Source organism: Trachemys scripta, chromosome 9 (assembly GCF_013100865.1).
Source record: "Trachemys scripta elegans isolate TJP31775 chromosome 9, CAS_Tse_1.0, whole genome shotgun sequence".
Classification (NCBI taxonomy): Eukaryota; Metazoa; Chordata; order Testudines; family Emydidae; genus Trachemys; species Trachemys scripta.
The window spans coordinates 67840696-67864362 of NC_048306.1; the positions used below are offsets into that span (position 1 = coordinate 67840696).

Genomic DNA, 23667 nt, shown 5'->3' on the forward strand with positions numbered 1-23667 from the left:
TCTGAGAATACAACAAATCCAGACTAACTTTTCTGTGAAGACCTTCATAAGCCCCCAAAATGATGCCTTAAATCTTGAAATCACTTCTGGTTAATGGCCAAAGCTCTCAAAACCTTGGGACCATCACCAAAAAATGGCAGAGGCTGTGGGAAAACAGCAAGGTCAAGAACCAAGATTTCATTATGGATCCTACAAACCAGCTACCTGGCTTTGCCAGGCCATGTAAGATAAGGATCACAGTAAAATGCCTCAGAAACTCACACAGGCATCACAATTTCCTACTACACAAATGGATAGCATGATATGCAAATGTAGAGAAGATGCCCAAACCATGGACTGTAAGACAGTGAATATCATTAATCGCTATGTAAATCCATGGTGCACCCACAGTTCTGGCCATCCCTTCCCACCCACCCCCGTCTCAAAAAAGTTATAGCGGAACTGGAAAAGGTTCAGAGAAGGGCGACAGAGATGATAAAGGGTATGGAATGGCTTCCATGAGAGGAGAGACTAAAAAGATTGGGGCTGCTCAGCTTAAAAAAAAATTGACAAGTAAAGGGGAATGAGATAGAGGTCTAAAAATCATGAATGATGTGGGAAAAGTTAATGAAGAAGTGTTATTTACCTTTTCCCACAATGTACAAAAAATTAATAGGTAACAGATTTAATACAAAGAAGAGGAAGTAACTTTTTCACACAACACACAATTAACCTGTGGAACCCATTGCCAGGGGACGTTGTGATGGCCATAAATATAACTGGGTTCAAAAAAATAACTAGATAAGTTCATGGATGACAGGACCATCAATGGCTTCTAGCCAAGATGGTCAGGGATGCAACCCAACTCTTGGGGCAGTCCTAAACCACTGACTGCCAGAAGACAGGAGGAGAAAACAGGGGTAGATTTTGCCAACTGCTCTGTTCTGTACATTCCCCCTGAAGCTCTGGTATTAGCCATTATTGGAGACAGGATACTGGGCTAGATGGACCATTGGTCTGACCCAGTATGGCATTTCTTATGTTCTTAAGATGAAATTCATTAAAGGCAGGTGCAAAGTACTACACTTAGGAAGGAAAAAATCAAATGCACAACTACATAACAGAGAATGATTGGCTAGACAGTTGTAGTACAATACTACTGGGAGTTATAATGGATCACACATTGAATACAAACCAACAGTGTGATGCCGGTGCAGAAAAGGCCACTATAATTTTGGGGTGTATTATAATAGAAGAGTCATATGGGAGATATGGGAGGTAATTGTCCCATTCTGCATGGGACTAGTGAGGCCTCAGCTGGAGTACTGTGTCCAGTTCTGGGCACCACACTTCAGGAAAGTTGTGGACAAACTGGAGAGAACCCAGAGGAGAGCAACTAAAAAGATAAAAGGTTTAGAAAACCTGATCTACGTGGAAAGGTTAAAAACACTGGGCAAGTTTAGTGTTGAGAAAAGAAGCCTGTGGGGGACTTGATAACAGTCTTCAAATATGTCAAGGTGTTTTATAAAGAGGATGGTGATCAATTGTTCTCCATGTCCACTGAAGGTAGGACAAGAAGTAGCTGACAATCTTTAGCAAGGGAGATTTAGATTAGATATTAGGGAAAACTTTCTAATGATAAAAATAGTTAAGTACTAGAATAGGTGACCAAGGAAGGTTTTGAATCCCTATAATTGTCTAACCTTGTCTTAAAAACCTCCAAGCACCTGTCAGGGATGGTCTAGGTATGCTTGGTCCTGCTTCAGCATGGGGGAATAGACCAGATGACCTCTTGAGGTCCCTTCCAGCCCTAAAATTCTATGATTATATCAACAAAATATGAGCATTAGGAATCACCTATAAACCCTTCGGGAAAGGGCAAAGAACGGAATAGTAAAGTAACTAAAGATAACTCAAGGAAGACAACTGAGAACACTGAAGATGGGTGAGCATGTGAAATATCAGGTCTCTTATCAATTATATTATCTATCCCATAATAAATAACCCAAATATAAGCATAATAATGGACTCCAATTTGCATCATTTATTTGCTGGAAGAAAAAACCCCCCGGGGGATCGGAAGGAGAATGGTAATTTGTTATGGGGGACAGCCTGCCAATCCTGACTCTTGGAAGTAATTCTTAGTAAGGAGTAAAGTCCATAGAAGTAATAGAACTACTCACTCAAGTAAGCACAAGTCATGTGAGTTAGGGTTTGCAGGTTCAGGCCTTAAGTCACCAAATGTATTTTGATAACCAAGCATCTTTATCTGAATAGGGTTGCCCCCCTCTTACATTACATTATCCGTGTCTCAGTCTGATGCCAGAGTTGCCCCTCTGCCAAGTGGTAGCAGATGTTTGAGGCATTGCAAGTTGGCTTCCCAGTGGTGAAGAAATCAGTGACAGAGTCTGGGTGTATTCTAAGTGTAATTTGTTTTATTTACACACATATGCCAGTCCTGGAACAGAGACAATCACAAACAGCATGCAGGGCAATACCTTCTTTCAGGCATCTCAACTTAACACTAATGCCCAGAGAGCAATTCTGCCTCAAGAACTGACTAACCGGAGACCAAGGCAGTGAGCAAACTTTCCTGCTGCTCACGCAGCTCCCTCTCCTTAGACTGCCTATACACAGAATCTAGTGTAACTAAGTCACTAACAACACATAGCAATGTCCTTCTAAGACTGAACATTTGCTCAAACACTTAGGGCCTGTCTACACAACAACTTAATGTGTGGCAAGCCAGGGTGCGAATGTACTGTACATTAGACTGACATATACTAAGTTGCCATGTGGACCATGCTGCCATGTTCTAAACATTCTGTAGTGTGCTTCCTGATACTGCTGTTAGTGTCAAAACGCACTACAGACCTTTTAGTGCGTGGTAGTAGGTCCACTTAGTGCAAGGCAAGCTAGTGCAGCACTTTACATTCACACCTTGCTGCAACTGTGTCACCATGTAGACAAGTCATAACACAAAAGAACTTGGAAGGTTATGTGCAATAGCGCCACCTGTTGACACCTGCCATAATGGGAAAAATGCTCACCTATGATTCTCCGAAGAATAGACAGACTGACTAATAAGTGTGATAAGCCAAGGACATTTTATACTGGTAATTGATCAACCGTCATCCAAGATATATTCTGCAATGGGGAGGACAGATTGAAAAGATGGAAGGTGATCCCTTAACAGAGACAAACTATTAAATAATATTAAATTGGTTTCCAAAAAGTCATTCAACATGGAGATGCCCTAACTAATGCTAATTGGTCATTAGCAAGGGATCATATGGAACCTTTGTGACTTCGGTAGGATTTGTTCCTTTTCTTAATTGACAAACCAGGGATACTGTAGTTTCTTCAGCATGAAGGATGCAATCCTGGGAGGTGCTAAGAGCCATCAACTGCCATTACCTCTAGTGGGATATGAGAGTCCCTGGATCACAGGATCAGGTTCTTCATGCCAAACTATCAGCATATCAATGTGCTGCTTGAAGCAACAAAACAAAACAAATCCCAGGTTCAGACTGACTCCTAGTTCCCTTGACAGGAGGAGGATGAGTCACAGCTAAAAAACAAAAAACGAATCCTCTCCTGCCAGGGAATTCAAATGCATCTGTCAAAGTGAAGCCCTGGCCTACATCAGGTGGTAGCCACCTCGTTTGCAGACAGACAGGATGAAAAGTACGAACACATAAAAGTAAAAGCTGCATTGAGGATTAACAGTGAGAGATCAGTGAAGAAATTAGCCATGCAGATGGATTAGCAGGAATTGTACCAAATAATCTCTAGAAGGAATAGAAAGGGAAAAAATAAAAATGAAGGCAAAATCACTCTGCCAAAGAATCAGAGAAAAATGAAATACTACGCAGGATTGCTACAAATTATTGAAATAATCCAAACTATACTGTACGCAGAAGTATGAGAAAATGAATGAAAATACTAGGACATAAACATGTTTAAATGGAAAATGCTGAGTAATTTAGATCCAAAGGAATAATTATTCAGCGACACACTTAGTTGAAATGTTTTCATTGAAATTTTGAATTTTCCAAAAAAATCTATTAAATCTATAAACTAGTTGAAAAATTTGCATAAATTTTTTTATTTTCCAACCCCAAAATTGACATTTCTAAATTGTTCAGGTAGATCGATTCAAAAGCATGTTACAAATACTGGGCCTGCTCTCATAGCTCTTACTCCTGTCCACCATTTGAAGGTGACGCCATTTTAAGGTTAACTCTTAGTAATGATTACTATATTACAGCAATGCCAAGAGCCTACGGATCCAGGCCCCGTTGTGTTAGGTGCTATACATCCATATAGGAAATGACAGTTCCAGCCTCAAATAGCTTATGGTCTAAAAGCTATTCGGCCTGATTCTTTCCCTCACACTGGTGCTAATCAGGAGTTAGTTCATTAAAGTCAAGGGAGTTAAACTGGTTTAAAGTGAGTGGAGAATCAGAGCCACTGAATTCATTCTTTTCATTTCTAGCTCTGGGTGACTCATTTACTGCCCAATAACACCAAGTGCTGGGTGCTTCCTGATAGGTGTATAATGCTTATCTCCAGCTTGTGACAAGGCCCTCAGACACATCAAGCTTTTAATCTTTCTGCCTCCATTTCCCCATCGTACAATGGGGATGCTACCTGCGACAGATATGCACAATATCTGATATGCATGATAGCCTGCCATAGCCTTGAAGAAACCTTACTGAATTAAGGGTCCTTAGGGTCCATTGTACTAAATGCAAAGTTTGCGTTATTGTGGGCTGGGATCGTATGTAACCTCTAGGGAGGAGATGTAATGTAAGGCCTGAATGATCACAGAACTATATTGAACAATGTGCCAAACAAGAATGGCCTTTTGGGACAATATGTTTGAAGTGGATTTCCTGGGAAATATTGAGGGGGAGGTGAATGCAAATTCCCAACTTCCAGACCAGTAAAGTGCACATAAGTAGGCAGACAGGTCAAATCAGATGTAAAGCAACGCAGTGTGGGCAGGGCTGGCTCCAGCTTTTTTGCCGCCCCAAGCGGCAGAAAAAAAAAAAAAAAAAAAGATAAAGCCGCGATCGGCAGCACTTCGGCGGCAGCTCTACTGCGCAGCTTCATTCTTCGGCAGTAGTTCGGCAGCCGGTCCTTCCCTCCGAGAGGGACTAAGGGACCCGCTGCCGAATTGCCGCCGAAGAGCCGGACGTGCCGCCCCTTTCCATTGGCCACCCCAAGCACCTGCTTCCTGCGCTGGTGCCTGGAGCTGGCCCTGAGCATGGGACAGCAGGAGGGCTGCCAGAGGTGGAAAAGTTCATCCAAAATACAGACAGGTCCACTTGAACCATTTTCCAGAATAATTCATCCTGAAATGGACTAAATCCACTTTCAAAATGGATTATCTAATTTGCAAAAGGACACAAGATTATTCTAAAGAGAATTGTGCCATGTGAACACAAGTCAGTTTAAGCCAAAAAACAAAGTTAACATGAAAAATCCCACCCATGGAAACAAGCCTTTATTCACTATGATTTATTCACTCCAACCTAGGCAGTACAGTACAGCCTCGGCAGCTCAGTTTAACTATTAAACTTTCACAAAAATTGACAGATACCATACACCCAAACATACCCTTCCTTGGGTGGCACCCAACAGCACAGCTAGAAACCAGCTTCTGAAAGCATTTCCAGTCTAAACCCTTATCATAAAAAATAATTCAGGCACTTACAGTAATTTCATCTGAGGGTGAAACTCTGTCTACAGACCAGCCTGCAAAGTACCGTACTTGCATTTCAGGTTATAATTTATCAAGTCTAACTGCACAATGTCATATCAGCCCAGGGGGAGATATTACAAAAATATCTGGCAATCTTTTAATGTTACTTTGGGTGGTTTTATTAATGGAGAAATCACCCAGAGTATGGGATAGACAGCTATAAATATTTTATAAATTCGAAGGAAGAAATAAATAATAATAAATAACTATCTTCCAATCAGACCCTGTGTTCTTCCTAGCTGGCAAGTCACCTACTGAATTAAAGACAGCACACATAAAAAACCCAATACCTGAAGCAAGATTTTGTTTCCTTCGTAGTCCTGAGTTTGCCATCGGGTGCTACTGATAGGAATACATGGATTAGGCAGAAGAGGTACCAGCTGCCCAATTTCATGGACCTTGAATTGCAACACGGAAGATTCTTTCAGTTCAACAGAGACCCCCGGGGGCAGCTGCTTCAAGCAGAGCTGAACAGCAATGGTTTGTGTTGCATACAGCACAAAGACACAGAAGTTACTCTTCTGCATAGTTGCTTCTTTCTGTAGGATCATCTCATAAAGTCTGACTGCATCATCATAGTTATCAAAGCTACAGTAGAGAGTCACGCGCAGAATTTCAGTGCCATAATGGACTTGCCGTACACCCCATACAGGCATATGCTCATCCAGACCATAAAATTCCTGGCCAGCAGGTGCATAAGGGTACTGTTTCCCATTAGCATGTTGCATGTGGTGATCCTGCCATGGAGGGTGCTGGAAAAAATCATGGACCTGAAAAATCCGTTCTTCCCCAAAGTCCTCATGCAGGAAAAGGAGAATGGACATCCCAGGAAATCCAGAGCTTTTCCGGTGATATTTCTCATAATACTTCACTGGAGTAACACGTTCGGATACAAGGAAGAGGCGAACATCCAGACAGATCCACCCCAGAAGCCGATCAAGAGTTTGCTGCAGGAGTAATGAATGCCCAGAGGTGGCAAGAAGATGCACAGTCATCACTAACGAGTCTGCTCTTCCATCCATTGTAAAATCACCTTGAGAATAAAAATAAAGACAGATGAGTGCTTCTGTATATATTGAATAATCATAAACAATTATATTTTGGATTTCTCTTTTGCTTCCCATCTGAAGATCTCAGCATGCTTTACATGCCTCACACATCCCTGTGAAGTAAAGACTTGTAGCTGTATCTATATTTTACAGATAAAAGGTGAAGCACAGAGAGGTTAAGTGATTTGCCCAAGGTCATACAGAGGAACAGTGACAGAGCTGGGAATAAATCTCATTCCCTTACTCCCAGTCCTTTAACCACCAACTAATACAAATAGAAACCATCTGACATTCCCCCTCAAAAACAAAAAACCCAAGCCCTAACATTTTTGTCCTTCATCGTGAAATACAGTGGGGATTAAGAACACTGAAATACTAGCGCAGTTATTCTCAAATGCATAGATTACTTAAAAAATATACTTGCCAGTTGACCATGGAAATGCAAACTCTGAGATCTAGCAGAACCCTGGCAACGGACAACAAGAGACACAGTTACTGCCTCATTGCAAATGCAATGCGGCACTTGTGTTTTAAAGCCTCAGCATGCTTTGTTTTTTTAGTCAACGTGCCAATGTTTTGCTTGATCTAAAAGCTTGTGATCTTTATGAGTAACACCCTTCCAGGGTGTGCAGATAAACTATTCTTTAAAACAAGAAAGGGAAACAGGCTAACAAAAGAAAAACAAATGTGAACTGCACAGATAACAATTAGTGCAGATGTGAATCAATCTAAGGAAAGATAAGAGTTTAGGGAGATGCCTTAAATCCTAATTTTCCCATTGTGTCATTTTACACAGCATACAGAGCAGACTGCCCTTCAGTTCTAATAGAAATATTACAGTGCCCTGTTTATTACATTTATTCCAAAGCAATCCCAGTACCAGGTTTCCCCCCCTCCTTTTTGGTGCATTACTATTGCTATGCTGTATTTGGATAGGCTGGTACATTTTTGTTATTCATGCATGAAGCAGATCATAACCATTGTTTTGCCTTTACAGTTTAATATAGTTTCTACCCAACTACAAAAAGAATGCTGAAAACTTTACTCCTTCCAGCTTTTCTCTAGGAGCCCTAAACAAACTGTTCCTGGGTTGTCCATCATGTTGCCAATTCAGAAGCAATTTACACAAAGCAAGTTAACCTCCATTCTTCAGAGTGAACTTTCTTTACTTCTGCATGTCTTTAGGTCAAGGGTTATAATTTCTGGTGATGCATCTGACTACATATGTTTAGGAACCACAGCTCTCTTTGCATTTCCTCTTTCCAAATAAGTAGGGTGCACAAAATGACGGCTATTGTTGTTCAACGACGGTGTTTCCAAAAACACAGGCATTAATAAAACTTTCTGGTTTTGAAGGGATTGTGTTATCCAAACTTTGATCCAGCAGTGCAGACAGCACCCTTGTTCATTAAAGTTTGTATTTTAGTCCAAATGTTATGGACTGAAACAAAACACCAGGTCTGAACAACCTCAAAGTTTGGAAGGTTCCGTATCTGAACGTTGTGGCCTTATGTGTCTCATTATATAAGACCACTTTTGTATTGACTTTAAAATATGTATTTTATAAATGGAGAGAGAGAGAGAGAAAGAGAGAGAGAGAATCAGTCTTATTTTAATTAATCTAAATTTTGACCATGGTGATAATCCCAATATAAAATACAGAATTGTAGATTAGATATAGATAAAATCTGGGGAAGGTCAATACAAAAATCTGTTTGTTTTACAGCCCTGGCTACTTGACAATAATTGCCGTGAAATGCTGGGAGGGGTGGGGGAGAACTACCTGGCGACAATTACAGGAATTAGATGAAGAGAACAGAAACCAATTATAGCACTTCAAGCAATGTAAGTGTTTAAGGCTTCAGATAAAACACTGTAAATGAATTCTGAATAACATTTTTTCTAAGGCACCTTTGTCAGCCCAAAGGGAAGGGAATATTTGATTAACTGTATGTGGAACCTCATATACCAGCGAATGGGGAAGCAAAGTCAGCTGGCTTCCTCTGTGTTTGAGATGAATGGGGTGTTTGCCTGAGTGAGGAGGACTGAGTAGCACAAAGAAGGAACTTCAGGGTTAGGCTTTCAGTAAGTAACATTAGTGCAAATGATACCCATGCTCTTAGGCAGGATGCAGCTGAGCCAAGCAGCTTGGAGGGGGTATCCTAGGCTATCGGGTCACTACTGTGCTCGTATGTAAAAGAAAACCATTACTGTGGTTGTTTTATGATCAACCTACTATATAGATGATGATGAAGGATGAAGATGATGATACAAGCCAGGAGACAAATAAAGAAACCGCACTGTAGCTGATCAGAGCATAAAATATATTCAGGGCCTTGTGTTTATTGACCCTTTTACCAACACAAACACCTGAATCATCAGCCACTACTTTGGATACCTCCCTGACTAGGCAGTCATTCCATTCTACTGTCCCGTTTGTGAGTTTCCACCCCATCCCATCCCCACTCTGTGTGTGTCCCCATCTCCCTCCATTCCCATTGTGTCTCTCTCTCTCTCTTCACTCCCATTGTGTGCGTTTGTCTGTGTGTGCATCTTTCTCCCTCCTTAGTCCCCACTTGCTCTCCCCAGGATCACCAATGTGCTGCTACTTCTAAATATGCTGTTTTCCCCAGGGTGCTAGCAAGAGCACCAAAGGGAAAGTGGCATGATCATGTTCAGTTTCAATATACTGAGTACATGAGTAGCACTGAAAAAGGAGCACAGAAGCATTCCTCTTGCTTAAGGTTGAAAAAAACCTGTTCCCCTCCTATGTCCCAGAAAGCCCCTGAAGGGGGGGGGGGGGGGGAGGGAAGAAAGTAAAGAAGAGATCAGTGCAGTAATAATCAGATTACAAGTAATTGCTGTCTCCTTCCCTTTCTCCAGTACAGCATGTACACTCAGGAGCGAAGGAGCTGATATACTAGTTTTTTGGCAAGCCTTTAGTTTTCATAGGTGTGAACAGAGAGCAGTGGTTTCATAGGTGTGAACAGAGAACTAGTTTCCTCGTGGTGAGTCACATCAAGCTCACTGCAATACCTCTGCAAACACAAACAGCTTTTCCACCTCTGTTCAGATCACTATGACATCCTGGCGTGGCTGAGAAAAAATCCCATCGATGTAAAAATATATTCAGGGAGGAGATATTTTTTGTGTTGCATTCAATAATGTAAGAGTATTTTAAAGTGAAATTTTACAAGCTAGCATTTGTGGAGGGAGAGAGGCAGGGGAATTATTAAAATTAAAAAAATATATAGGCATTAGGTCTTCATCAAACTTCCAGTGAAGTCAGTGAGAGTCTTTCCATTGACTTTACTGGGGTCAGCACCAGCATGAGAATAATGCCGCGAGGCTGTTGAGTATGATGTGCTTTTATCTCTTACCCAGACGTGGATTCTGAAGTACCTGGAATTTTAACCCATTCAAGTTTTACAAGGTTTTTCAACAGACAAGTTTAATTTCTTATGCAGAGAAAAGACTTCGAGCTGAACATACCAAGGAAGATTTCTGTAAGAGATTAGAAAAGTAGCAGTTCAATCCCATGAGAACAGTAAATCCACTCAAGGAATATCATGTGACTAGACCATTCACACGCCAGAGGAACTGTCTGGGAAACACCGTACAATATACAACCAGGCCATTAATGTACTTTAGAAATGTATATGCAAGCTATATCAATTGCAAGCACGTTTGTGTAATTCTTTACCTTTGGGTTTTATTTTCACAACAAATGCTTCATTTCTTTTATATAAAAGAAAATCAATCCTAACAACAATTCAGTAGCAACCCTACAACAAACTAGTGTACAAATGCAATCGGAGCAAAGAAATGAGAAATCCACTTTCCAACAGGGGGCAAAGGAAATCACAAAGAGAATCAGGAAATCTCAGTTCTATTCCCAGCTCTTCCACCAACTTCCTGTGTGACATAGAATCATAGAATATTAGGGTTGGAAGAGAACTCAGGAGGTCATCTAGTCCAATCCCCTGCTCAAATCAGGACCAACACCAACTAAATCATACCAGCCAGGGCTTTGTCAAGCTGGGCCTTAAAAACCTCTAAGGATGGAGATTCCACCACCTCCCTAGGTAACCCATGCCAGTGCTTCACCACCCTCCTAGTGAAATAGTGTTTCCTACTATCCAACCTAGATCTCCCTCACTGCAACTTGAGACCATTGCTTCTTGTTCTGTCATCTACCATCACTGAGAACAGCCTAGCTCCATCCTCTTTGGAACCCCCTTCAGGTAGTTGAAGGCTGCTATCAAATCCCTCCTCACTCTTCTCTTCTGCAGACTAAATAACCCCAGTTCCCTCAGCCTCTCCTTGTAAGTCATGTGCCCCAGCCCCCTAATCATTTTTGTTGCCCTCCGCTGGACTCTGTCCACATCCCTTCTGTAGTAGGGGGACCAAAACTGGATGCAATACTCCAGGTGAGGCCTCACCAGCGCTGAATAGAGGGGAATAATCACTTCCCTCAATCTGCTGGCAATGCTCCTACTAATATGCCATTGGCCTTCTTGGCAACAAGGGCACACTGCTGACTCATATCCAGCTTCTCGTCCACTGTAATCCCCAAGTCCTTTTCTTCAGAACTGCTGCTTAGCCAGTCGGTCCCAGCCTGTAGTGGTGCATGTTTTTCTTCCTTCCTAAGTGCAGAACTCTGCACTTGTCCTTGTTGAACCTCATCAGATTTCTTTTGGCCCAATCCTCCAATTTGTCTAGGTCACTCTGGACCCTATCCCTACCCTCTAGCATATCTAGCTTTTCCCCCAGCTTAATGTCATCTGTGAACTTGCTGAAAGTGCATTTAATCCCATCACATAGATCATTAATAAAGATGTTGAACAAAACCGGCCCAGGACCGACCCTGGGGCACTCTGCTTGATACTGGCTGCTAACTAGACATCGAGCCGTTAGACATCACTACCCATTGAGCCCGACAATCTAGCCAGCTTTCTATCCACCTTATAGTCCATTCATCCAATCCATACTTTTTTTTAACTTGCTGGCAAGAATACTGTGGGAGACTTTATCAAAAGCTTTGCTAAAGTCAAGATCTATCACATCCACTGCTTTCCCCATATCCACAGAGCCAGTGACCTTGGAAAAGTTATTTAAGCTCTTGGAACCTTAGTTTCTACATCTGTACAACAGGGGATAATATCACTTATCCCCACTACAGGGTCATTGTGAGGTTTGCCACATTAATGCCTGTGATGTGCTTTGAGATCTTCAGATGAAAGGCAATTAACTGCAAAGTAATTAGCATTTCATTTTTACACGGAATGTATAGCACGAGCCCGACCCTGTATGGTGCTGAGAGCCCTCCACTCCCACTGAAGTCAATGAGGGGTTGAGGATGCTCATTGCCTAGGAGGATTAGGCCCTAAAAGCACAGTGCTTCTCTTAAATGGCCTACAAGTATTTGGTGCTTTTATATAGTCACACCAGAGGGGCTATACAATGTACTTAATACATCAGAGAGCAAATGAAGGAAAAAAACCATATGTGAATGAACAAGTTTGCAAAAACTCCAGCTCCACTTCTGATCTGGTGTTCATGGCTCCTATCATATTCTCCCAGCATTCGGTGGAGAAGAAAATCAGCTACTGATATCTCAAAGGATGAGCAATACATGCCGGGTTATACCAATCCAAAATAAGGCACTAATGTGGAAATCGGCAAGTGATTTTAGTCAGTTAAAAAAGTGGGTTCTTTGGGTATGAACACACTGTAGCTGGGACCCAGCCTCCCAGCCCAGCTAGGCAGACATGCGCTAGCTATACGCGAACTAGCACACTCAAAATAGCAGTGCCACAGCTGCACGGGCTTGCCACCTGAATATGGAGCCAGTGGGCTGGGCAGACTTGTACTCAGGCAGCTAGCCCCTGCCACATTGCTATTGTTAGCGAACTAGTTAGAGTACAGCTAGTGCGTGTCTGTCTGCCTGGGCTGGGAGGCTCATACCAGGGGCGGCTCTATGTATTTTGCCACCCCAAGCACGGCAGTCAGGCAGCTTTCGGTGGCATGCCTGCGGGAGGTCTGCTGGTAACATGGATTCGGTGGCATGCCTGCGGGAAGTCCGCCAGTCCTGCGCCTTCAACATACTCGCCACCGAATAGCCGCTGAAACTGCGGGACCAGCGGACCTCCCTCAGGCACGCCGTCGAAGGCTCCCTGACTGCCACCCTCACGGCGACCGGCAGGCTGCCCCCTGCGGCTTGCCACCCCAGGCACGCGCTTGGTGTGCTGGTGCCTGGAGCTGCCCCTGGCTCATACCCAGCTGTAGCATATATGTACTCTTAAAGACCCTCTTAGCTACAGGATAGTCAATGAATTCTCAGCTCTAACAGAACTATGGCTCTGACCTTAAACACAATACCTTTCAGAACCCCCATGGGTACAAAGCTACCACTGAAGTCAATAAAAGAGGTTAGCTTGAGTAAGAATTGCCTAAGCACTTCTGGACAGGGCCTTGTGTAATCAATACGCTACAACGATTACAAAACAGGTGATTTTACCAACACTTCTTGCATCCTTTTTACTGTAAAATTCATTCCAAAATGCCAGGTTTTCAGCACTTTCCAATAAAGAAAGAAGAAACATGAAGAGCATGCATCTCATTGTCGACCTGGAATTTTGATTTTTGACACATCCCCACCCTTCTGGATCCTGGTTAACTTGATTTTTGGACCCACCAATTGGAAAAGGTCCATGACCAAACACAAAGCATTTTCATAACAGCCACTGACCAATCCATTTATTCATTGTGGTCAGGCTCAGATCTAAACATGCCTGAACTTAAAGGAGTTTGGCTGTGGATCCAAACTTTGCAGCTCAGGCTTATGTCTACTTTCCAGGAAAGTAAAACCACAATGACTGGAAGAAAGAAAAAAACAACCACCCCTCGTTGCTAGAATATTAAATGCATTAACACAGGCTTCTCTTTTGTAGTTTCCAGTTTCTTATCCATAATTGGCCAACACAGAAAAGGAAACTAACAATGATCGAGGAGGTCCAGAAAATGCAGACCTATGCTAGGATGCAAAAGGGTCTGATTTCATAAGACAATGAGATCATACCAGACAACAAGAGAATGAAGTGGAACCTCAGCATCCTCCGATTACCTTACCTGAGGGAGCTAATGAGGAGGCTGCACCTTAGGCTGCTGGCTCCAAGTCACCTCTGCAAGCTTTCATCAGGAATGAAGATTCAAAAATTAGCCAAAGGCTGCCTTTGAAAACAAGCTTCCGACAAGCTCTCACAGACAGTCCCAGCAGCTTGAGACTCTTTCCTTAAGAAACAGTATTCAAAGAGATCGACAGACAAGATAGAGTTTCATGGCTCACAAGATCTATAGCCAGACAACGTTCCCTTGCTGGCTAAGATGATAGGCAGCTTTTTGCTAACTCTAAAATACAGCTTGGGGAATGTTCACTCCCTTGGCAGTGTGGCACTCAGAATTATGGGCAGATATGGACATTTCCTGTTCAATTCTCCTATTTAAATACCCTGTTGCTATTTATCTGGAGGCAAGAAAGCCACAGTGACAGAGCTGATGTGGGTTTCCTCAGGAGGAGATTGACAGGGACTGATTTCAGACAATATGAGCTACGGTGACTAGTGCTCTCTAGCCCATTCACAATCTGTGATTGGAAACAACCTTTATTTTCCTTTTGTTTGCTCCAGCTCAGTAAATAAAGATCCAGGCAGTTTTGATACAATATAAAATGGGCCTAATGTATATATTTCAGAAGAAAATGAATCAGATTAACTATAATCAAAATACAGGAGTGAATCCGAGTCTAGAGGGAGTTTAAATTGGCGGAAGGTACTACTTCGGGTCAGGTTTTCTGAAATTAAAGGAGTCTAATGCTTTTATCCTTTCATTGAACAGGATAGCACAGAATCCCATGTGGTCAGGGCGGTGGCAGGAAAAGACTTTCTTTTTTGTTTGTTTTAGTCTATCCTAGCACAACCCCTAAGTATTTTGGTGTCAATGCAAGGCCAGGAGGAATCATTCTCAGACTAAAACCTGTTGGAAAGGATAATAGAATGTGGTCCTGATTGTTATTTGTGCACTGGGAGAACATGGAGCTTACCATACATTTCATGCTGTTGGAATAAATTTAATACATATATTTACATTAATAACATTTAAAATTAAATTAAAGAGGCATCATTCACATCCTCTGCTTCTGGCTCCTTCAGATTTGAGCAGTGATCATCTGAGGGCTACATCCTGCTCTCTGTTAACATGTCACAGCTCCTGAGGTAACTGCAGCTCTGATCCCTTCATGATCTCCTTGAGGGCACCCCATTCAGGCCTCAGGCCTCTAGCCATCACCTTTCTTGGGGTCGGATCCTGCATTCCTCTTCCTCCAGATCAGGGATTTAAAGCTGCTATTTCCTTCTGCAACTCACTGCGATCACCTTAGCAAGTCTGACTTCAGTTTAGTATCTGCCATCATGTTCACTCCCATGGACGACGACAAGGTTAGCCAGTGACCAGCCAGCCTTCATAAAGCAAAAATATTTATTCAGAACATCAGCATTACTGAAAAAACACAACTTGAAAACAATGAACAGCTTACGTGCATCCTGTTTTACCAGGTGTCACCCACTTTCCACATGGAGTTCCTCGTGAGTTTCAAAGTCCTTCAAACCCCTTCAGCAGGATCTCAACCCTCTTGGCCATGCTGTCATTTCAGTTCTTGGATCAGGTGAGAATGACCCCTTATCAGGTTTATCACTTTATACAATTCTCAGTTCTTTGTTTGCTGGGCCTCTTGAACCTGGGCAAACCCACGATATGGGATTTCCCTTGGGGGTGGTACTTCTGGGGACACGTTTCCATGTCTAAGGATTTGCATTAATTACCTTCACCCAGTGATTTTAATTCTTGATGGTTCATTCATGGACAGGTTTCAGTGGTAGCCGCGTTAGTCTGTATCGGCAAAAAAAAAAAAAAAGAGGACTCCTTGTGATTTCCTCCCAGAGACTGCATGGCTTGTCTTATTTCAAGAAAGAAAAAAAAAACCCTTCACACCCGGCAGGTAACCATGCAAGAGGAGAGGAGAAACTGAGTCATAAAAAAGTTTCCTGGTTCTGCACAAAGTTGGGCATCTCTCTGGAAATCAATGGGAGCTGCACATACAGATTCTGGTCTCTCAGATTATAAAACCTGCATAATTGTCAGAACATTTCCTCTCCCATCCAATCACACTGGATAACACCAAAATGGACAAAGACCACCAGCAGCAAAGGCAATTTAAGAGGCAGAAAGGTGACTGGAATGAGACTATGCGTTGACGTAAAAACTCTATGAGCAAAGTTTCCATTGACTTCAGGGGGACCAATATTTCCACCTGTATGGCCTGGATAGGTTCTGTATGGACGATCAGTACAAGAAAAGGAGAACCCACTTTTCAGATTGAGGGAGATTGGTGGATTCAGATTTCACAATGCTCTTTTGGGGCCTGATCCAAAGCCCACTGTAGTCAGTGAGAGTCTTTCTGTTGACATCATTGTACCAGGCCCATCAAGAATGAACTCTAATTCTATATAAATAAAGGAGTGAGTCATTGAAGATAGGTATGAAAGATGTTGGCCTCAAACCTACACTCTGGAGGACTGGATTTATGAGCTTCAGCAACTTTGTTAAACCAGGCTGCTGTGCCCTCCCACCCCTGCCAGCTCCTATTTTTATTAAATGCATGAGAGACAGTAGCTTGATTTAATAGGGGTAAAGGAACAAAGAACACAGTGAATAAATCAGTCTCCCCCCATTTTCAGACAGCCCTGGCAGGTACGTGTGTGGTTTTACAGATGACAGCCATAAACTTGCCTCTCTCAGATTACACAGCTGAAGTCAACCACAACTATATCCAAGTAAAAATTTCATGAAAGGATCAAGTGAAGAAGGAAATCTCTGCAGTCCTTCAAATGAACTACTTTCTTGATGTGCGCTTTCCAATCAATCCAGAGACAAGAATGATGGAGAGCCATCAAGGGAACTGCTGTAACCAAAGATGCACAGAGCACTCTGCAGAAAATCCTGCACTCTCAAGCGCCAGCAAGCTAGGATTTCCTGACTGAATGCTAAAAGTCGTGTGCCCAGCTTCTGGCCGCTCAAAATCCTAACTCTCAGCTCTGAGCGGTCACACTGTATGCCTTTTTAAAGCTGTGAAATATGGTTTGCCCATTTCAACCTCTTATGAGTAACACAAAACTGGGGTAACTATAGTATGTGCTAGCCTGATTATAGCTGTAAGTAGGCAAATGGTTAGAAGACTGATCAAGGCAGTTTTCTCTCCCTTTTCATATACCAGCTTCAAAGAATTCTGGTTTATATTACCTCAGAAAGATGAGTGTCATTTCCAAAAAGATAGTCTTAAACCAGCTCCAAGATTTCTTCTTAAGTACTTAACCTTTCATAAAAATAGTTAAAAACCTATAATGCACTAGACCAGTGTTTCCCAAACTTGGGACTCTGCTTGTGTAGGGAAAGCCCCTGGCAGGCCGGGCCGGTTTGTTTACCTGCCCCGTTCGCAGGTTCCGCTGATCGTGGCTCCCATTGGCCACGGTTCGCTGCTCCAGACCAATGGGAGCTGCTAGAAGCGGCGGCCAGTACATCCCTCGACCTGTGCCACTTCCAGCAGCTCCCATTGGCCTGGAGCAGCGAACCGCAGCCAGTGGGAGCCGCGATTGGCGGAACCTGTGGACGGGGCAGGTAAGCAAACCGGCCCGGCCCACCAGGGGCTTTCCCTACAAAAGCGGCGTCCCAAGTTTGGGAAATACTGCACTAGACAGTAAATCAGCCTTGTGGAGGCTCATTAAAATCTGGGGAAAAAACACCTTCTACCTAGAACTGGTTGAATTTAAAAAAAGAATTCTCCCAAAAAACTGAAATTTCAGATTTTTCCCATTTTACAAGTTTCCAGCGAGGCTTCCCCTCCCCCTTTTTTTATAAAAATATTCACAACTTTTAATCAATATTTTTCACTAAAATTACAAAAAATTACCTCAAAAATTACCTCAAAAAAGTCAAGTTTTCCACAACATTTTGTTTAAATAAATAAGACCCCACATTCTTCAGTGAAAAATCTTCTTGTTCAAAAAATTTCAACCAGTTCTACTAGTGCAATGATAAAGGAGGCAATGCGGTGTAGCGAATAGAGCAACTGATGGTGATTTGAGAAACCAGGATTCTATTCCCAGTTCTGACACTGACCTGCTCAGTGATCGTGGGCCTATCGCATCCCCTCTCCGTGCCTCAGTTTCCCATCTGTAAAATGGTAGTAATCTTCTTTGTAATGTGCTTTGAGATCTACACATGAAAAGTGCTATGTCATAGCTGGGTATTATACACTATAATTATAATATCTCTTTAGTACAAATGGCGGACATCTGAAAGGGAACTATCAGTTCCAGATCTACTATTGTGGGGGGTAATAGGATGGAGTAGGACTTTGTGTCCAGCTCCTGCTCATTGACTTGGAGACTAAAGATTTTTGTTACGAAGAAGAAAAATAAATTAAAAAAAATAAAATGGTACCATTAGAAAAATATCTTTACATCAATAAAAAACTAAGATGTCAGGGTAAAAGGAAAAAAACTGAAAATATCCCTGTATCTTCCTGATGTGCAGGGACAGGGCAGCTGCTGCTATACCCTTGTGGGAACACACCAGGGTTTGCCAACTTTGTTGGCTGGTGCAGAGATGGTGGCAAGGCCATTAACTTTGCCACATCCATGTTGGAGTGACTAGAACTTGCCAAGAGCGTGACTGCAGCTGACACCACCGCACGTGCTTCCTGTGCCCTGTTCCCCAGAGCACCCGTGCAGGGGCACGCCATGCTCCTGGCCACCTAGAAGACAAATGCAAAAGGCCAGGTCTGCCCTAAAACAAGCTTCTCCAGACCTGAAGCCAACAGAAATGGCTCCAAGAATGTCTCCAAAATTTCTAGTGGAAACAGGGTGGGTTTTTTTTTTTTTTATTTTTTATTAACACAAACAAATCAATGTTCCTTTGAGGTATCTGCAGACTTGGCTAATGCACAGGGACCTGGCAGGGAAAAAGACTCCAAACTAAAGTGAAAAATTCACTTATATTCAATAGCTAAATGTAAACAAACTAAATCAGAATCAGTAGGGAAAAACAAACTCAATTTTAATTTTCCGTCCTCTAGACACTTCCTACTGGCTGTGTTAACCCTTTAAGTGCACCTCTCTTTCTGGAGAGAAATTAGTGGTACTGAAATTAGCCTCTAGTGGCCAGATCTTCACAAGAACTCAGGAGCTCCCATTGAGAACAATGGAGAATCCCATACCCACATCCCCAGCTGAAAACAATGGGAGTTCTGAATGCAGAGCAGTTTGGAAATCGCACTGCCTTTATTTGGTGTTTAAATGAGAGCTGAGCTCTTTACACAACTGGGGTCAGATCTTTATGCCAACAGAGTCTAACTGACTTTAATGGGATGCTGTGCTGGCCTAAGGATCTGCATTGGCAAATCTACTTGCAGGATTGCAACCAAAACACCAACATCCGTATATTTAAGCAACTAAACAATGGCTTGTTTCTCAGAGATTCTAAGCAATTGCTTCTCTGACTGAAGCCAGCTGGAGCTGCGGATGATCAGCACCTCTGAAAATAAGACTACTTAAATATGATTTAGGTGCCTAATTTCAGGCACTCACTTATGTTTGAAAATTTTAGCTTTGGTAATTTACAGAAATCACACCACAATTTAAAATCTTCCAGGAACAAACCAGATCTAAATCAAGTAGCAGCATGCAGGGTCTCATGGATTATTTAATGCGTCTAAATTTAATTATATTGAAGGTGATTTACAGAGAAATGCTTAAAAAGCCAATGAGAGAGAAAAGGTGGATGAGATAATATCTTTTATGGGCCCAACTTCTGTTGGTGGAAGGGACCAGCTTTCGAGCCACACGGAGTTTTCCCTCCGGTCTGGAAGAGGCCGATAAACTGAAGTTGAAATAAACAGCACCCTAAAAAGTGTTAATAAGAGCAAGTCACCAGGAGATGGCACGCTCGCCAATGAATCTAGTCTTCACTTTAAGCAACAATTGAGATCCATGCTGTGTGAGACTCCAGATTACTCCCCTTCCTCAAGGCAACTCCTCCAGATAGTGAATAATACACCTATAATTCTAATTTAAAAAAACAGGCATGGATCCTACATTATGTGGGAGTTTAAGATCTTGTCACTGATTAACTTGCCAGCCAACATCATGAGGGAGAAGCTGCAGAGATTATTAACCCCCTCTAGGGGGATTTTAAAAGGGGCAGCTTCTAACCAGAAAACACAAGAAAAGCATTGAATATTAGCATCTGGGGGAGTGACTTGCAGGGTCCTACAATGGCTTCTGCAGCAGACACAGCAAAACCCCTGAGATTATTTAGTGCACGACATTCCAGAAAGGTTTGGGCAGAGGACAGAATACATAAAAACAGGGACAGTGATCTTCCAGCTTTACATGGTGGAACTGGTACAATATATTATACTGCTGTGTAAAATGTTTGGGATGACTTGTTCCACACTGAGTAGAAGTTGCAAACTCAGAAACCTGGAGTTCACCACTTCTGGCCAACAGACCATGTTAGAAATAACCATTTGTAGCAATTGGACTCATGACACAGGATGATTGGCCTGATCCTGGGAGCCCTGTGCAAGCATTAGGCACTCCGTGCGTTAGAAAATGTATGTGAAAAGCAGCCAGATCTTGCTTTATGCTGCACTTGTGACTGTGCATAACTAAGTCCACTTTTTGTCCAAGTGGAAAGGAGGGTCTGGCAGCCTGTCCAATAGAGAATTTACAACACAGCTGGCACTGTGTTATTCCCTCTGTCTCACTGTTTCTTGATACTTTAGTAGTTTGCTGACCGTTAAAGAGTTGGCCTAATGTCAAATGCTGTAAAACCAAAGAAATTCACATTGGATGGCCAACACAATAGCAGGCAGTAAAAAGCTCCAAGCAGGCACCATGGCTACCTCTCTTTTCATATAGTACCTAACACCATGGGGTCATGGTTGGGGCCTTTGGGTGCTACTGTAATGTGAATATTACATCATTATGATTAAAAAGAGGAAGAAACTACCATAGTGAAGATAATGGCAAAAAGAAGGCATTACCATTCCTGGGGTATATGCTGAGTTCTGCACAATTCCCATTACAACTAGTGAGCTGAATGCTCAAAGCACAACAGCACATTGATTTAAGAATGTGCTTTCTAACCCTTAAAATAGGTTAATTCTCTATAATGGTTCTTTGCCAGTTCCTAGTAAGAAACTGAAGGCCTGACTCTTTGTTGCCCTGCACTTTATTGGGTCATTTTCATTTGAAGGATTGAGTCTAAAATGTTGCTCTTCTGATTTGGGTAGTATTTTACACCCACTTTGAGTGACTAGACAAGGTGCAAAGCAATGGAGAATCAAGCCTTGATGCTTCACATAGGTTTCTGTTCAGACACTGGATTAAGATGGACTCGGTTTAGGGTTTTTTTTTTTTTTTTTTTTACATTCACTTTTTAGTGAAGTTTTGCCAGTTTTCTGACTACTGTAATTACCAGCTCCCCTCGTAGCACATTCCCTCCTAGGAATTATTAACACACATCTCCCTGCTAAGAATCCACAGATGAATCCAGCAGTTCTGACTTGTGCTGAATTCCCATTGTTTCCAATAGGTGTTTTCAGGGCCGCCTGGGGGGCGGGGGGGGGGGGAGAGGGAGAGGGAGGCCAAGTGGGGCAATTTGCCCCAGGCCCCGCTCCCGCCTACCCCCATACCCCCCGCGCCGCGTCCAGGAATGGCCCTGGACAGCGCTGCAGCTGCGTGGTTCCGGCGGGACCTGAGCTCCTGTTGCTCAGAGCCGCGTGGCAAGGGTGCGGGGCTGCGAACTCCGGCCAAGCAGCAAGAGCTCAGGTCCCGCCGGAGCCACGCCACTGCAGCGCTGTCGAGGGCAGCTCCTGGATGCGGCGTGCTGAGGCTCCGAGAGAGGGGAGGGGCGGGGGTACATAATTTTTCAATTAACTACCTGTGATGGTTTGGATCACACAAACCCCCTGGGAGCTGCCACCCACCTGATATGCCCAGACATTACTTCTAGCCCTGCTTTCCCTGCCAGCTCAGGACCCCAGCACCCTGTCTTGCTGAGCCAGACACTTCCGTCTGTTCCAACAAAGACCCAGGGTCTGAATTACTTGCCCCAAAGCTGCAGGTTTACCTGAAAGCAGCTAACAGAAGTGTTCCTGCCTCAGATGACCAACTCCCAATGGGGTCTAAACCCAAATAAATCCATTTTACCCTGTATAAAGCTTATACAGGGTAAACTCGTAAATTGTTTGCCCTCTATAACACTGATAGAGAGATATGCACAGCTGTTTGCTCCCCCAGGTATTAATACATACTCTGAGTTAATTAATAAGTAAAAAGTGATTTTATTAAATACAGAAAGTAGGATTTAAGTGATTCCAAGTAGGAACAGACTGAACAAAATAAGTCACCAAGCCAAATAAAATAAAATGCACAAATCTGGGTCTAATCAAACTGAATACAGATAAGATCCTCACCAGTTCCAGAATGCTCCCTTTTACAGACTAATCTCCTTTTAGCTTGGGTCCAGCAATCACTCATACCCTTTGCACACTGCCCTTTGTTCTAGTTTTTTTCAAGTATCCTGGGGGGTAGGGAGGCTCTCTCTTTAGCCAGCTGAAGACCACCATGGAGGGGTCTCCCAGGGGTTTAAATAGACTTTTTCTTGTGGGTGGAGACCCTCTCCTCACTCCTATACACAGTCCAGCTCCAAGATGAAGTTTAGGAGTTACCTGGGCAAGTCACATGTCCATGCATGACTCACAGTTTTTACAGGTAGCATCCATTGTTTACATGCTATCTTGAATGTCCTCAAGTAGACTTCTTATGTGGATTGGAGCATTCCAAGATTCATTGTCCTTTAAGTGTCTCTTGATTAGGTACTTAACTTCAACATCCCTTTCTCCAGGAAGTGACCAAATGCTCCACTAAGGTTTAATGTTTTTAAATAATGTATTTCATGTATTTTCAAATTATTAAAAAATAATTTTTGAATGTATTTCACTGGCTATTTTTTACATTTCCAAATACATGTTACTATAATATTGCAACTTTTTTTTAATTGAATGGGCCCCTGAAATTGCTTTGTCCAGACCCCCTGAATCCTCTGGGCGGCCTTGAGTGTTTTGCGCAGTTGAGGATTAGACCCATATATTGAAGCTCATTAGAAGACTTAAATGGTATTAGTCTTTGGTAGGGTGCAGTCCTCAGCAGGGAAAAAGCCCAAGTAAGTACAGCAAGGTTCTTAGAAAGTTCATCTTGGAAGAACTGAATTAGCACTATCCTCCTTGCCCCTTCACCCCACACACTGTTTTAAAATTTATTTAATAAACAAGTGCATTGTCTAGAGGGGGAAAGTTACTTACTGCTGGTTGATCACATTCCAATGCAGTGAGATCTGTGAAAACAAAATTAAGTGTCAATGCTATTTTGCCCAATATTGTGTTTGAAATTAAAAGCTTCTACAAACTACGAATTACAGCTGAATGAGTCAATAGTTATCTTCACTATTAAAATTGATCACTTCCATTATACTCTTGAGATACCACTGTTCTTGCTTGCCTTCAATTTTTCATGCAATATTCAGTTTTGGAAAGTAAAATCTGCCCTCAGTGTCAAATGCTCCCTTCTGAAGCCTTCTACAGTCTGAAGCTTCCCAACCGCAGTCACGTCACACAGCTGCAGATGAACTGTTGGAATGCACTGAGCTTGAAACACTTTGTTTTTGGTGTGACTCCATTTTTAATGTCTG

At 42.6% G+C, this 23667-nt stretch overlaps 1 protein-coding gene across 7 annotated transcripts in view; it reads right to left on the reverse strand.

Annotated features, from left to right (window-relative positions):
* FAM124B (family with sequence similarity 124 member B) overlaps window positions 1-23667 on the reverse strand; it is a 91162-nt gene that overhangs the window by 62312 nt on the left and 5183 nt on the right. For 2 of the 7 annotated variants that reach the window (XM_034782188.1, XM_034782181.1), the window contains exon 1: window positions 6040-9568. In XM_034782188.1, the coding sequence (XP_034638079.1) occupies window positions 6040-6873 (834 nt within the window). In that variant the 5' untranslated portion in view covers window positions 6874-9568. Of the gene's footprint in view, window positions 1-6039; window positions 9569-10178; window positions 10736-13929; window positions 15745-23281; window positions 23314-23667 lie in introns of those variants that run through there. The other 5 variants (XM_034782185.1, XM_034782184.1, XM_034782186.1 and 2 more) reach the window with 5 other exon arrangements.